Source organism: Macrotis lagotis, chromosome X (genome assembly GCF_037893015.1).
Source record: "Macrotis lagotis isolate mMagLag1 chromosome X, bilby.v1.9.chrom.fasta, whole genome shotgun sequence".
NCBI classification, from domain to species: Eukaryota; Metazoa; Chordata; class Mammalia; order Peramelemorphia; family Peramelidae; genus Macrotis; species Macrotis lagotis.
In genome coordinates, this window is record NC_133666.1 from 95501121 (window position 1) to 95518116 (window position 16996).

General features: G+C 35.4%; 1 protein-coding gene across 16 annotated transcripts in view; it reads right to left on the bottom strand.

The window, feature by feature from the left end:
- Positions 1–16996, bottom strand: part of SUSD1 (sushi domain containing 1) — a 396750-nt gene that overhangs the window by 181408 nt on the left and 198346 nt on the right. For all 16 annotated transcript variants that reach the window (XR_012472619.1, XM_074207538.1, XM_074207542.1 and 13 more), the window contains one exon: positions 7776–7965. Coding sequence is in view for 15 of the 16 variants with exons in the window: in XM_074207538.1 (XP_074063639.1) it covers positions 7776–7965 (190 nt within the window). In the remaining variant the exon portion in view is untranslated. The remainder of the gene's footprint in view (positions 1–7775; positions 7966–16996) is intronic.

The window sequence follows — 16996 nt, forward strand, 5'->3', positions numbered from 1 at the left end:
GGATGAAGAACAGTCATTAACTTTTGTGCACAAAGACCCAAAAGACAGTAAGCCTAGACCTTGGAATCTAAAGGCACTAGATTCCTGGAGGGCCCATTTGGATGACTGAAGGTTGGGGGTGACCCCTTCCGGTTTGGGCATAAGAGACTTGGATCTAAAGGCACTTGATCCTGAGAGGTCTCTGTCAATATTTAAAGTGGGAAGGTCCCTGTCCTAAGCCTTCTCTTGTGGTAAATCACATAAATAAGACTAAAATATAAAGGAAAAGTAAGAAGAAAATGATTAAGTATTGTTGTCTTGTATGGGGAAATAAAGATATAGGAGAAGGAACACATTTGGTCTGCCTTTGGGAAGGAGAGATTGTCAGACAAGGGGCTGAAATCTCCCCCTCTGCATTCCTGAGGCGTCAGGAATTTGCCATTGGCCTGTGTTTTGATACTGTTAGTTTGGAAAATTCTGTTGCGTTTTGTATGATTTGTGTTTGTGCCTCATCTATTTACTTGTGTGATTTGTTAAACAGGGAAAAGAGGAGTTAGCAAGTTCCCCTAAAGAGTTCCTTGGGTAACCTCATTTTGTTATTTTAGATTTTTAGGTAGTATTCATCTAACTCTCCCTGGCTTTTTCCTTGCACCTGCTTTCTGCCTCTGTTACAATGAATAATATGATCCCTCCCTCCTCACTCCTGGATTGTCTCTTGAGCATTTAAAAGAGGATTTTTATTTTGATTAAAAAGGAATGGATTATGGAGGCCAAACTACTCACCCTGTTATTCTACCGTTATGAGAAGGGCCCCCCCCTTCCCTGTTTATGTTCTCTTCTCTTCCCAGGTCTCCATGATTCTGTGGTGCTAGAGTATTTTCCCCTGCCCTCTTTGAGAAAAAGGACTAAGAGAGAAAGAGTTACTTCAGGAAGAATTAGTAAAATAAATGTTAAAAGGGACCTTATTTTGAAGTTAAAGAATCAGGAAAGTGACAGTGAATATTATCATAGAAAGAAATGCTATTTTAATTTGGAAAAAAAAGAGGTTGTTAGAAAATAAATTTCAGAAAGACTAGAGAGTCAGGTTAATCCTAAAGCATATAATGTGGTTATCAAGATATGTCAGTATATATGCACAAAAGGCAACAAAAATGAGCATACCCTTTGATCCAGCAATACTGCTATTGGGTCTATACCCTGAAGAGATGATGTAAAAGGGTAAAAACATCACTTGTACAAAAATATTGATAGCAGCCCTGTCTGTGGTGGCAAAGAATTGGAAATCAAGTAAATGTCTTTCAATTGGGGAATGGCTTAGCAAACTGTGGTATATGTATGTCATAGAATACTATTGTTTTATTAGAAACCAAGAGGTATGGGATTTCAGGGAAGCCTGGAGGGATTTGCATGAACTGATGCTGAGTGAGATGAGCAGGACCAGAAAAACACTGTACACCCTAACAGCAACATGGGGGTGATGTTCGACCTTGATGGACTTGTTTGTTCCATCAGTGCAACAACCAGAGACAATTCTGGGCTGTCTGCATTGAAGAATAACATCTGTATCCAGATAAAGAACCACAGAGTTTGAACAAATTTCAAGGACTATTCCCTTTAATTTAGAAAAAAACTAGATATCTTATTGTCTAATCTTGTTATCTCTTACACTTTTCTTTTCTTCCTTAAGGATGTGATTTCTCTCTCATCACACTCAATTTGGATCAATGTACAACATGGAAACAAAATAAGACTGACAGATTGCTTTTCATGGGGAGGAGGGAAGTAAGATTGGGAGAAAAATTGTAAAACTCAAAATCTTTAAAAATAAAAAAAGATATGCCAGTATAGGGGAAACTAAATAGTTACTCTTTTTCCAGAATGATATGGTAACATTAGAACTTCGGGAGTTTATCAATTTAGATTCTGGTAATGTGGGTTACTACAGAAAATTATGGGATATGTAAGGTCCCAAGGTCCCTCTATAAAAGTTATTCAGTTTACTCTGTTTGAAGAAGGGGGGGGGACAGGGAATATTCTGATTAGGCTTAGGGATTTTTCGATGACTGTTTTCCTAACTCCAGGGTTTTAGCAGTTATAATCAAGAAATGCTAAATATTAAAAGCTTGGAATGGAAACTGTATTGTGAAAAGTGGAATCATATCTGTGGTTTATATCACTATTAGCTATGTGACTCTAGTTCAGAATAGTATGAATTAAAGAAGAACTAATGAAAAGGAATGGTGGAACAGTATACTACGTTGCATAGTCTGGGTCAGAAGTTCTGAAAGTACTGGGAAGAAAATCCAGACATAGAGACAATTGGGGTTTTTGAACCATTTGTTAAGTATGGAAATTGGTCAAAGCATGTAGACAGAAGATTTGAGCAGGTTTGACTTGGTATACCAAAGATGGATTTTGGGAACTTTGTCAAGTGGTTTACAAATCATTCTAAGAGGAGAAAGAAGTGGTTTGCAGTGGCCCCCTCATGGAAATCAGCCCCTCCCTCCCTGAGCCGGTGGTAGCTGTGCTAGGTGTGCACAGTTAAAGAAATGGGAGGGGGACTCTTAAAGAAAAAAAAACTTTGCTTTGTGGAAAGTTTAGAAGTTCAAGAGAAGAAAGAACCTTTAAGGGAAAGAGTGAAAAGTTACAGGAGGGAAGATTTCCTATCCTTATGCTTTCTCCCTGGGTTGGGGGAAGGGTTGGTGGGTTAGACCCATGGTGGTCTCAATCCCATCCACCATCTTGTTAAGACTTGAACCCTAGACCAAGTCTACCTGAGAGTCCCACCCACCTGTGAAGGGAGAGGGGGAGAGAGGAGACCTCAAGTACTTAAGCCTTAAAGGGAAAGAGACCCCATCACAAGTGGGATATGTGACAGGAAAGGAAAAAATATATAAAATCCAGGGGTTAGGAGATCCATTTATTGAAAGGAAATCACTTTAATGAATATTGGCTCTGTCCACGTGGCCTGAGTAATGACTCTCATTGTTTAACATTTCTGAACTATAGTTTTGGGAAGCACACTGAAGATTTTAAAAGAGGGTTATTAATGTTGTAACATTCTAACAAAATTTGTATAGAATGGGAGGAATTAAATAACCTAGACTGTTAAATTAGTTTGGGATTATAAACTATTTTAACACTATATAACTTTTGCAAGTAGTTAAGTGGTTTAGGATTTTAAACTTTATTGTAACACCTTTGTGTTAAATAAAAGCGGTATTGGGTTAACTAAGAAGAGAAATGTTTACTGATTTCTTTTGGGAAAAAGCTCTGATTCATTTTAATGTTAAGCCTAATAATGCTAATAATTGTATTTTTATTTTGGATAGAGCATTTGGAAAGTGAGTGCTGGATTCTCTGTATAAGGTACTCTAAAGTTTTATCACACTAAACTGTTGGGAAATTTAGTTGTTATTGATTGGAGTTTCAAATGCATCCTGTATGAAATTGGATTCTGAGAATTTGGGTAAAGAGACAAAAGTGTAAAGATCATGGGATATTCATTTTGCTCTTGCTCCAAGGGGAATGAGATGTTTAAATAAGAATCTTATGGTTAATGTATATTAACAATGTATGTTTAATTCTAAAGAAGTCAAGAATGTAGACTATTCTCTTGGTGACTGCAGACAGCTGATTGGGGGGCTCTGAATAAATGGCAATTGTGTGGGTCCCATTGTAAGGTAACTTATTGATGAATAAGATGTTTTTAATCAGTTATGTGATATTCTTTTGTATCTTCAAAGAGATTATATTTGCAATATTTAGTTATCTCTTGTGAATGTCATTTAAATACTGAATTGTTAAAGCCTGGGATTAATGTCTGATTGCTTTGAAGTGTAATAAGGAAAATATGAAAAGTATGACCCTTTCTGAGATAGATCTGTGGGTTCATGAATAATGTATTAATGGAAAATTACTTTATTCAATCTAGTAATTTGTGTTACTCTGTTACTCTTATTGCTGTTCTGTTATATTGAAATTTAAAGCTACCTAAGGTGTTCTAAAGGTTTTAAAGAATTCTGAAAAGTAATTCTTATGCTAGGGGGTAACTAGGTGGTGCAGTGGATACAGCACCAGCCCTGGAGTCAGGAGACTTGAGTTCAAATCAGGCCTGACTTAATGATTATCCGTCTATGTGACCTTGGGCAAATCACTTAACCCCAATTACCTTGCCAAAAGAAAAATAATCATTTGTATGTTGGGTTAGGTAAACAAGTTTATATATAGAAGTTTCAAACTATATATGTGAATTGGGAATATTTTAGATCTATATGTATATTCCAAAGTGGTGATTGTTTGCTTTGAAGCAAAAGCATGTAATATGAGAATGATAAACACAAGATAATTTGAGATTTTTCTATTCAATCTCCTGGACAAAGGAGGCATTTATTTGTTGTCAGATACAACAGACTAGAAGGAGGTTTCTCTAGCCAAGGGGAATCTGATATGCCATCTTTATATAGAGATAGAGTAGATATGATTTCAGACAAAGGGATGTCTCTAATAAGAGGTAGGAGACAGTCCTGTAGGGCCAGTCATAGTTAGAATACCAGGTTTTAGGCAAAGACCCAGGAAGGATAATCTGAGCTTTAGGTAGGGGTTTCATTAATTGGGACTCCATTAAGATTATAATTGGAATTTAGTGAATTGTATTCACTGGAAATTCTAACTAGGTGAAGTTCTAACTAGGTAAAACAACTATTTTAGATCATGGGACTTTTTAATTTTCTCTTATGTCAGATACCAGGATGGTCAATGAAATGAAATGCTACTGTGTAAATGTCATGATCTTGGAGCCAAGGAAGCCAATGGGTCAAGGATGTCAGGTGAAAGGGATGGGCAGCCGAAGGGGTGGCTTCTCAGTATGGCTGAGGTTGGACCCCTTTGACTTGATTTCCCCAAAATGACATTTGGATAATATCTCACCTGGAAGAACAAATCTGGCCTAAGACATTTGACTTACCCACATGACCTCTACCTGGACACTAATATTCAATACTCATATCTATAAAGGAAATGTCCTTTAACGGCCTGAATCTTTATAGTTAGTAACTAAGCAAACCAGAAAAAGAAGTTTTAGGTGAATTGGATCTAATAGCAAGAGATGGGTTAGGTGTCTGGCTCTGACATCTGCTACTAGCTACATGCTAAGAGGAATTAGGTTTCCTTAGTTTTTGTGTTAGAGGGGATATTTAGGTAAGGAGAAGAATGGGAAATTTTTAAGATAATTGCAATTTCAAGGTCTAGTTTAAGGAAAGGAATCTGTTAGATAAGTACAACAGGAAAAGGAAAAATGGGAATATTTGGGGAAAAAAATTCATTTTGGTTAAGGATGCATTATTATAATGAGAGCAAAGGTTAAAATTGTTTTATTTTAAACCAGATGCTGGGTGGTCTTAGAACAAAGATGACTGTTGAATGTATATGTTACAAGCTTGAGTCAATGTGATCATTCTCATTAGGAGTTCGCTCATGTAGTAAAACACTAATGGAAGTTTATTGTGTTAAAAGTGAAGCATGTGTGTCAATATAGCCATAAGACAAAATGTAAATTGTAATAAGTTCCAGAATCTCATTGTTTTGTTATGGAAATGTGTTTGGATCTGAGTAAGATGTTAAACAGTTTCTTTACCAGAAGACAACTAGTCACAAGAGCTGGAGAGGACTTTTTGGAAAAGATTCAGAGGATGCTGAAGGACACTGGATGCCTCCAAGGGAAAAAGAAAAGAAAAGGAGAAGAGAGGAGAGACATTGGATCAGTTCATCTCCACCATCTCTCATCTATGTGTACATTGTTTAATCTGTAACTTCCCCTTGAATCTGTAAGTGTGACACCCCTACTTATGCCCTTCCCCTTATGGAAAGGAGGAGGGGAGGCAGGGTGAAAATGTTCTCCATTGAGAGAGAGAGAGATTATTGGGTGGCAGTACTCCTGGGTCTGACCTAGATTCTCAGTTCCTGGTCAGAGTTGCACTGTGGCACAGGATTTTGATGCAGGGAAGAAAAATACCAGTGGTATATGACTGAGTCAGTTCCGGGTGACTATTGTTTATAACTGACTGGCCAGGATATTTACCTGGGGAGTAGCAAATGTCTGAATATGTCCAGAAGCGGGGTGCATATATTCTGGACTGTACAACTTAGAGATAGGTGGCCTCAGACTCATGTGAGATTAATGATGGCAGCTGGAGGACTTGTTAAGGGAAACTCTTATTATGAGTTAGTATGGACTTGCAAGGAAAGTGTGGAAATGGCAATTTGCAAGAAAAATAATTTAAGGAACATCACTAGATATATTAGTTATGTGAGGGGCAAAAATGCTGACTTTTCAGAAACATAGTGCTAAATTAGTCTAAGCCATAAGCCTCAGTTTCTATTTCTCAAGAATCAGGTGAGCATGAGAACCCAGATCTCCTGGCTAGAAAAATTATGTCCCCATAACCTTATAAGATGTAAACAAAGACAAGACTCTATGGGAAAGCTTAGGTACACCTCCCTTCTCTTCAGACCATCAAGTTTGACCAATTGTTGTAAGCGTCAGCAGAAAAGAGGAAGGGAAATGGGTTGTGGTTTTTGTGGTTTTTAAACTCTGCTTCAGCTTCTGTAATTTGGCTTTTCCTGCTCTCTCTCTCTCTCTCTCTCTCTCTCTCTCTCTCTCTCTCATAGAGAATTAGGAACTGCCCAGCTTCTTCCAAGAATCGAAATAAATTTTAACTCTTTGCTGCACTTTGAGAGGACTCCGAGTAGTCATTTTGGGTTAGGGTCTCAATACCCCTGCACAGCTATTCTTGGGGTTGATCCAATGACACAAAATCAGGAATTTAGTTTAATCAATTTTGGAGCCAGGAAGACCTTTCTGAAGACGTGCAGTAACTTTGGAGATGTACCTATTATCATGGTGATTAGAGAGCTTATCTAAAAGGGTCCCTTGGAAGTAAGGAGGTGATCAGAGAGTTGATATTTAGATTTAAGGGGCTACTCAGAAATTTGAAGAAATCTCATCAAAATAAAAGAGGAGGGATTGAGTGGGATAAAATCTGAGATTTCTTCAGTAGAATATTACAGGTTGGGGAACAGTTAACTATGTGCTCCTCCTCCCTTGACAAAGCAACTTCTGGGATATTGGTGAAAAGTCAACTGACCCCACCTTATCTGTTGAAGTCCAGATGACCATTCAATTCCTGGGGCTGAAAAGATAATCTGGTTTCAGTTTAAATTATATGCTCTTTTCCTTGGATTAGTTTACACCTCTAGATTATAAAACCAGTGTGGGGGGGGGGGGCACTGATTCTTGGGTCTTTTACATTGGCCTCAATCTCTGTAATTGTTTGGGGCTGTTCCTCTAGAAGTGAATAAAGCTTTCTCTTCATACCTTGAGAGACTTCTGAAATTTATTTAAGTGGCAATTGACCTTATACACCTCTCATTTTACAGATTAAAGAACTGAGGCCGTGCACAGAGGTAAAGGGATTTTCCCCAATGCCAAGCAGCCAAATTGTGTCATAGCTGGAATGAATATAATATAGTGGATTGGGTGCTGGGTTTGAAGTCTGAAAGGCCTGAGATCAAATATCACCTCAGATACTTATAAACTCTGTAATGCTGGGCAAATTAACCTCTCAGGATCTTAGTTCTTCATCTAAAAGAAGGAAGTGGTAGGTCTCTGTGGTATCTAGGATCTCTTCCATCTCTAAATGATGATCCTATGATCCCACACACATTCCACTATACCACTCTGCACAATTTAACTTCCTGACATGAGAAATACAGAAGAGAAAAGCAGCAGCACCTACCTGATCTTGATGTTGCTATGATGACATGTGCCCAGTGTTTTGGAAATTCCATGGTGGTGATATTCACTGTGTAATAAGTTCTTGGGTAGAGATCTAAACACACCTCTGGAAATCTTTCTTTCGTAGAAAAGTTAAATGATGTCTCATGATAAAAATTACTCTGATACCATCTTTGTCCCCAAACTTGAAACTGTTATGAAATTGAAAGAATAATGCATTATTAAAATTCTGCTATCAAGAACTCAAGAAACAAAACAAGAAAAATATTCCCCTTTTTTCCCTCCCATTTGATTCCATTTTTTGTTGTTGCTATTTAGTTATTTTCACTAATATCCAACCCCATCTGGGGTTGTCTTGGAAAAGTTACTGAGGTGGTCTGCCATATTCTTCAACTCATTTTCAGATCAAGTCCCGAGGTAAATAGGAAGAAATCATTTGCCCAGGATCACACAGTAGGTAAGTGTCTGAGGCTAGATTTGTACTTAGGGAAATCAGTCTTCCTGACTCTCTACCCACTGCACTATGTAGCAGTTTATCTTTAACCTATGCTTATTTGAAAAATCAGCAGGACTTGCAAATATTTTCACCATCAGGATTTACCAGTAGGAAAACATGGGAAATTTGTAAATCAATAAAGAAGCATGTATAAAGCATATCAGTATATGCAAAACAATGTGCTAAGCACTAGGGATCCAAAGAACACAACAGAACAGTCTTGCTCTCCCAGAACTCCCGTTCTATTCAAGAGACAGGATAGATAGGAGGCATGAGATGTCAATCACATAGAAAGGCCTTGTGTCCCCTTAGCGTTTGGCAGAAAGACAGATGGCACTGAATCTTTTTTTTATTTACACTATTTATTATACTATTTCCATTAATAAAATTGCCTAAGTTTCTGATATTGAACCACTTCATGTACTAAGGACTTTGAAGTTAAATATCCCACAGCATTTGCTAATACTTCCTTCCTACCTGTACTCCACATGCAATCCTGAGACCAAAGGAAATCTTAAGAAATTGTCATCCATCCAATCCTTCCACTCTCTAGTCCTGACCCCTGATGTTCAGACTGTTCTGAATTTCGTCCCAATAAATGAGAAGATCAGCTGAGAAAATACTTTTCAATTTTCTTAAGTAAATCATTCTAATACTTAACTATGTTCAAATGCAGGAGGTTTTTATTCAGATGGCAAAGAAAGTACAAGATATCTTTTCTTCTGGAAAACACATGGACAACCAGGATGAAAAGGAGCATGGCTCTTTTTGATAACCTCAACAATCAATCAATCAAAAAATTTTTATTAAAGACCTACTATATGCCAGACACTGTAGGCTAGGCACCAAGGATATAAATACAGTCTCTATCCAAAAGAAACTTGTATTCTAACATTAACAATAAAGATACCCTACAAAAAAAAAAATCTGTCAGAAATTCTTACAAAAAATTTAAAACTTACACCAAAACCAAAATAGGCATACCAGTTCTGATATAACACAATATAATAATAATAATAATAATGACAATAGTGATAATTATAATAATAGAGAATCAAGGAGAAAAATAGCAAAATCATATTTGAAGTTGCATCAGAAACAATTTAAGAAGTCCCAGGATATAAGATATATAAAAGTAATCAAGTTAAAATAAGAAATAAACTCCAGACTTAGGTCTGTAAGAATTTATGAAGGGGGAGGGGGGAGACTTCAGAAAGGCCTGGAAAGACTTAGATGAACTGATGCTGAATGAAGGGGACAGAACCAGGAGAACATTGTACATATTAACAGTAACACTGTGTGATAATCAACCATGATGGGTTTACCTTTTCCTCACAAGTACAATGATCAAATACAATTCCAAAGAACTTGTGATGGAAAATAGCATCCAGATCCAGAGAAAGAACTGTAGAGCCTGAATGCATGCCAAAAGCAAACTATTTTCCATTTTTAAATTTTGTTTTATACTTTATGGCTTTCCCCTTCTTCTTTCATAACATGACTAATATGAAAATATGCTTAACATGGTTAGACAAGTATAACACATATCAGATTACTTGCTGTCAAGGAAAGGGAGGAAGGGAGGGAGGGAGAAAAAATGTGGAACTCAAAATCTTACCAAAAAATAAAGAATATTGAAAAAGTATTTTTGCATGTAGTTGGAAAAATAAAAAAAAATTTCTTAAAAAAAAGAATTGAACTTAAAATTTTTTAAAATCCTGAAATACATTAAAGGCAGTAGGTTAGTGGTAAAGAAGATAGAGTCCTGGACTTGGAGATAGGAAGATCAGAGTTTAAATCCTGTCTAAAACTGAGGCACATAGAGATTAAGTAACTTCCCTACTAGCTTTGACCCTAGGGAAGTCACTTAAGGTCTATGTGTCTCCATTTCCTCATATATAAAATGAGAAGGCTAAATTTAATGATCTCCAAGACCCCTCTTCAGTTCAGGAAGAAAGATAACAAAACTTAACAAAGATAAAAAAATAGAGAATTTTAAGTATTAAAGGCTCTAACTAAAATCAGAATTATTAAATAGAAGGTGGAATAGCAAATAACAATAGAAGAGTGGGGAGGGGAATCTAAAAATAATTCATCTGGGGAATAATTAGAAACAATACAAATGAAAATGATGGATCTGAAGGATAGATAAAGAAGAAAAAACTCAAAATTGCTGAGTACCCAGAAAATGTCTAAAAATAAAAGAATTCAGTCACCATATTTCAGGAAACTGCTACCCCTCCAAAACTTCCCAAAACTATTTTACAAAATCAGTTTCCTAACAAAGTGTCAATAAAACTCCAACAAGCAAAAAAATGCAAAAATCCAGATACCTCTACAAGCTTCAAAACTACAATAAAGAAAAAAATAATTCAAGAAGAAAGAAAATATTAGTCAGGAAATACAGTTTTCTACAAAAATAAAAGTTGGAACATGAAACATAAAATGTAAGAAAAATGTTGGACTTCAGTCACACAATAAGCTTTGAGAAATACTATATTATTTTCAAAACAAATGTTGTATCTCAGAGATTTCATAAAGGGGGAGGGGAGGGAACTATACTTCAAAAGAGCCTTTAGAACTAGAGAAACTCCTGGAAAACTGAGTGCCTAGAATAATGGATATATTTTTTTTTACTGAGATTACAATTGTATAAGAACAATACCTATACTATTGCTAATTGTTAAATTACTAAATGGTTAGCTTGAACTTCAAAGAAAAAAGTTAACAATGAAAAAAAGACAAAAACATAAAGAGTATTAAATAAGTAAAAGCATATCACAGGTAAACACAGGAAAAAATAAGTCATAAAACTATCCCTCTTTTGAGTTTGACTTTAAAAGAGCAATAATAATAGCTAACATTTATATAGCACTTACTATGCTAAAGGCTTTACAAATATCTCATTTGATCTTCACAGCAACCCTGGGAGAAAGGCATGATTTTTATTATTCCCATTTTTACAGACAAGGAAAGTGAGGCAAATAGTAGTTAGATTTGTCCAGGGTCACACAGCTAGAAAGTATTTGAAGCTAGATTTCAATTCAGGTCTTTCTCTTTCCAGGTTCAGTACTCTATCCATTGCACCATTTAGTTTATGTACAGTTTTGACAAACAAATGAACATTAAAAGAATGATTTAAAATGAAGTCAGATATAACAATATAATACCTACATCAAAAGAGTTGCAGAAGAGTCAAAAAACAGAATTGAACAATTTATTATTTAAAGGAATCACACCTCCCCCAATTAGGGAATACCTATACAAATTAATGTATATGAATTCGATAGAATATTGTTGTGCTATGAGAAATTATGAAGAGGAGGGTTTTAGATAAACCAGAGAAGTCTTTTAGAAGTTGATGAGGGGGGCATCTAGGTAGCACTGTGGATAGACCACCAGTCCTGAAGCCAGGAGGACCTAAATTCAAATCCAACCTTAGACATGTAATAATTACTTAGCTGTGTGACCTTGGGCTAGTCAATTAACCCTTTGCCTTGCAAAAAAAAAGAAACTGATGAGAAGTAAAGTGGGCAGAACCAAGAGAACAATGTATATGGTAACAGCAACAATGTAAATAAAAAAATCCACTGTGAAAATCATAGTAACTCTGATCAACACAATGACTCACCTCAATTCCAAAGAACTCAAGATGAAAAATGCTAGCTACCTGTAAGAAATAAGCACCTTATCAAGAATTCAGAACCACCTATATAGTTGTTATAAATGACTCAGAAATGAATGAATGAGTGAATGAATGAATCAGTCCAGAGTGATTAAAATGTTTTTTTAAGCCACCTTAATGGCACACTTCTCTCAAGGTGGGAGTGGGGTGAAGAATCCCAAAGAAGGTAGGTCTTTTATGCATTTTGAAAAGCTTTGTTCCTACTCCTTCTTGCCAATCATTAGTTGAGTCACAATCTAATTGATATATCACTCCCCATACATTTTCCCCACCCTGCTCATTATACTAATGAGAAAGAACAGATACTTACTCTAGCATGAGTAAAGGAGAAGGTCAAAAATCCTAGGTTAATTTAGAACTAGGTGGGGCAGATTTGGCCTAATCTCAGTTGGGTTTTTTTTTTTTTGCAAGACAATGGGGTTAAGTGGCTTGCCCAAGGTCACACAGCTAGGCAATTATTAAGTGTCTTGAGGACAAATTTGAACTCAGATCCTCCTGACTCTAGGGCCGGTGCTTTATCCACTGCACCATCTAGCTGAGCCCCCAATCTCAGTTTTTGATCAGACTGAGGTTAATTCTTTTGTCTTAAATCAGTACCTGCCATAGTCAACCATATAGACAGACCCCAGGGTGGGACTAGGTGGCACAGTGGATAAAGCACCGGCCCTGGAGTCAGGAGTACATGGGTTCAAATCAGGTCTCAAACACTTAATAATTACCTAATTGTGTGGCCTTGGGCAAACCACTTAACCCCATTTGCCTTGCAAAACCTAAAAAAAATTAGACAGACCCCAGTCTTAGTAATTCAAACTAACAATTTTCCCATTCTTGTGGAACCCAAACAACCCCATACTCCTCACAATAGTGAAGCAGAGAGGATCCTTTATTGAAATGTTCTCAAGAATAGGTGTCCCAAACAGAAACGGGCACACAATCATAGTCTTTTATTTCCTGTCTAAAAACAAGTCCCTCTCATGTTCCCAATTAGCTGGGTATTGTAGATATCAAAGGCCTATCCAAAGTATCCAATTCTCTCCCCATGTGGGTCTAATTATCAACCTCCACTTTCCCACAATTTTTTAACCAGGCCCTTAAAAAGTATATATGAATCTAACACTTTAGGCTGATGCCAATTTATGTGCTGTCACCCAACATTCTAATTCTATGATCTCTTGCTTTCTTGTTACAAGTTTCTCTAACTTCTCTATAGAGAAGGATTCCTTTTCTTCCCAGTAAACTGTAAATTAGCTTGATTTACATCCCATAAGCCTACATTCCTTACTACTTGGCCTCTAACTCTATATCAATCCACTTTATGGTTTTTTTCCCCTCATCCTCCCTAGCTATTTCTCTGTAAGATATAGTCTCCTTTCCTGAATTTCTCATAACTATTGTAGAAATGAAAACTAACTTATTAACACACCTACATAGCTGTAGACTAGAGTACAGATTGAAGCAATTTCCCACCCCACCCCCTCTCTTTTTCTTGCTTTTTTTTGGAGATTTGGGAGGTTGGGAAGGAACATGACTAATGATGAAATTTGGTTCATATGACTTCATATTTGTAATGAGTTTTGAATTTCTTGCCTTCTCAATGGGTTAGTCAGGGAGTTGGGAATTTGGCATTGAAAATAAAATAAAATTGATGTTAAGAAAAATCAAAGAATCATACTGAGACTATAACTGAGTGAAGCCTCTCTCATAGTTTCAGTGAGTCTTCCTTTTTCCCAAAGTCATGTCAGCAAGAGTTGCAAAGTTTCCACCTCCCCAGGGTCAGATGATAACTAAGATTATACAACACTGTGCTGATTGATTCCCAAATATGGAAGGATACAGAATTATCTCTCTGATAGGGTAAAATGAATTATCCCTATTTGATAAGGTGAAACTGAATCTGAATAATTATGCAAACAGGGCTTGAAAATGCTTTGTGCTAATTGGCTAGATACTCTACTCACAGAAAGATTGTCAATTGATAGTGAACTAGAACAAAAGGGGCTTGTATGCCCCGGCACTCTGCATTCCTCCAAGAGTTGTAAGTCAGGTTATGGAGGTTGTATCCTCTTTTATGAGAAAAGCAAATAAACCCCCTTTTTGTTTTCCAGTCAGGGTCTTCTGATTATTCTGTTTAAGGAGAACCAACACTATAATACACAGTTCTGATCCCACACAGTTCCTAATATAAAAAAGAGATTCAAATATATGAAGTGAAAGTAGGTGCAGTTTTATTTAGCTAGATATTTTTAAAATGTGGAGTTGAATGGGTGATATAACAAGATTGATAATAAAACCAGAAAACATAAACATAAAATTCCATCAGAATTAAGACATTATTGAAAATGAAAGCATATTGATTGTGAATATAGGAGCACCAATCAAGATACAGCTAAATTTGTAAAAGAAAAAACTTAGACTTGAAAGAAGAAACAGAATGAAAATAATAGTGACATTAAAACTCTACTAATATAATATTTTTAAAACCCAAGATAGATTAGATGTAAAAAAGAAGGAATATATCAATTTTTTCAAATATATATTGAATTGTTACTAAATTGATCATATGCTTGGGAGATCATATTTCCTAGGAAAATTTAAAAGAAGAGCAATTTTAAACGTTGTGTCAACAGACTATAAAACTATCAAATAACAGACTATGAAGCAAGTAAATAATAATATAATTAAAGGTAATCTTTTTTTGTTTACTGGTTACTTAGAATTTATATTCTTTAAAAACTATAATTGAAATTATTAAATTGAACTAATTACAGATTTTAAAAATATAAATTTTAAATAACTAGAAAACAAACAAAAATGGAGAAAAATATTAAATTACTGAAATTAAATGAGAGAAAAAAGAATAATAATGAATCTAAGATAATCAATTAGTGAATAAGTATTCATTAAAAGCCTATATACTATGTTTTGACCTTGTGCTAAGAGATAGCAATTAAAAGAAAAGCAAAAGACGGTCTTTGCCCTCAAGGAGTTAACAATTTAAAGAGGAAGACAACATGCAAATCATTATGTACAAGCAAGACATATATAAAATATATATATATATATATATATATAATAATTAAGAGTAGGCACCAGAATTAAGAGGGATTAGAAAAGGCTTCCTGTAGAAAGAGAGATAGGCAGCTAGGTAATACAGTGGATACATTGTTGGACTTTGAGTCAGGAAGACTTGTTTTCCTGAGTTCAGTTCTGATACCTACACTTACCAGCTGTGTGACCCTAAGCAAGTCGCTTTATCCTATTTGCCTCAGTTTCCTTATGTGTAAATGAACTGGAAAAGGAAATGGCAAACCACCCCAGTATTTTTGCCAAGAAAACTCCAAATGGGGCCACAAAGAATTCAGTCATATGACTAAATAAACAACTTAAGAACAGCAATAAAATTCCATATATGCCATGACATCATAGAATTGGACTTGGAGTCAAGAAGGCCCAGGCTCAAGTTTCACCTCTAATTGACCATGTAACCCTGAGTAATTCACCTAACTTTTTTGTACCCCAACAGGCTATGCTAAGACTATAAATTACAAAGTAGCCTTCAGTGTACAGTGTCAATAAAATCATAGGTCTGGTTCAGAAAGAAAAAGACTGAGGGAAACAAAGAAACAGACAACAAAGAACTATTTCCAAACTAGAGAAATATTTTCCTCCATTCTTTTTATGAGGTTAAAATGGTTTTGAGCCTCCCAGTCAGCAGAGATAAATAAGACTTTAATGTGCTATAGTTTCATCATTATTAATAAATATTGTTGTTATTTATGACCATCATATCATTAATATCATCAATATAAAACATTACTGAAGACAATAGAAAATTATATACAATAATATATTTTAATAAGCATTATGTCCAAGTAGGAATTTTGCCAGAAATGCACAGATGATTCAAATAGGAAAATAATGAGCATAATATAGTAAATGCAAGTACTTAAAAGACTATGTGATTTCATCAGCATAATTCCCTCAGCTCTTCTTGGGCTTAGTGGATAAACAGTAGAGAGCTGTCTGAGGAAGCTGCCTAAAAATCCAAGTAACACCTAAGGGCAGGGGTCCCATTGAAACTCATACTGCCTACTCTAGGATGCCTCATAATAAAAATAATATTACATACTATCAACAAGAAAAATCACATCAAGAAAAATTATACCATTAAGTAGAGTAAAAAAAAAAGCATATTTACAATTACACCATGCACAAGAAATTACACATAGATAACAATAGCACAAAAATTCTACATAAAAGTTGTCAGAAGGGGAAATAGAACAAATAAGATATTGCTATTGCTTTGTTAACACATGTGTTTTTATTTTATTAAAATAAAGTTTGGATTTATCGTTTTATTTGATATTTTATTCATTTTGTTTCTTGTGTTTCAAAACTAGAATTAAATTTATTTTTAAAAAAAACTTTGTAAAAAAAAGAAAACAAAAGGATCTTCTTGTCACAAATTTACAAGGAAACTCACAAGAGAGAAGAGAGATTAAGTCAGTTTCCATTATGCCTTTTCATCAGTTTCATCAGATCAAAGCTAAAGGATTAGAAGAAACCTAGAGATCATCAAATTACTCTCCATATTTTGTAATTGAGGTTACTGAAATACATTTAAAAAAAGTGTCTTGACCAAGGTGATACCAGTGAATAATTACAAGTATAAAATCAGGATAGGAATTTATATTCTCTGACATCAACTTCTATTGTAACATGCTATCCCTAATGGGGTCCCATTGAAACTCATACTGCCTATTTTAGGATGCCTCATAATAAAAATAATATTACAACCTATCAACAAGAAAAACTGTTTTGAGAACATGTAGAAAATATCACAACAATTTAATGCACTCAATAGGTGCTTACTATGAAATGCTTTCTATGCACTACATACTGTGTTAGAAAGGAAACAAGCATTTATTATTCTGTGGCTAGACATTGTAGGAAGCATTTTGAAAATACCCCATTTTATCCTCGCCCTGAGAGTTTTTACACTCATTTTACACTAGAAAACTGAGGCAGAAAGAAATTAAGT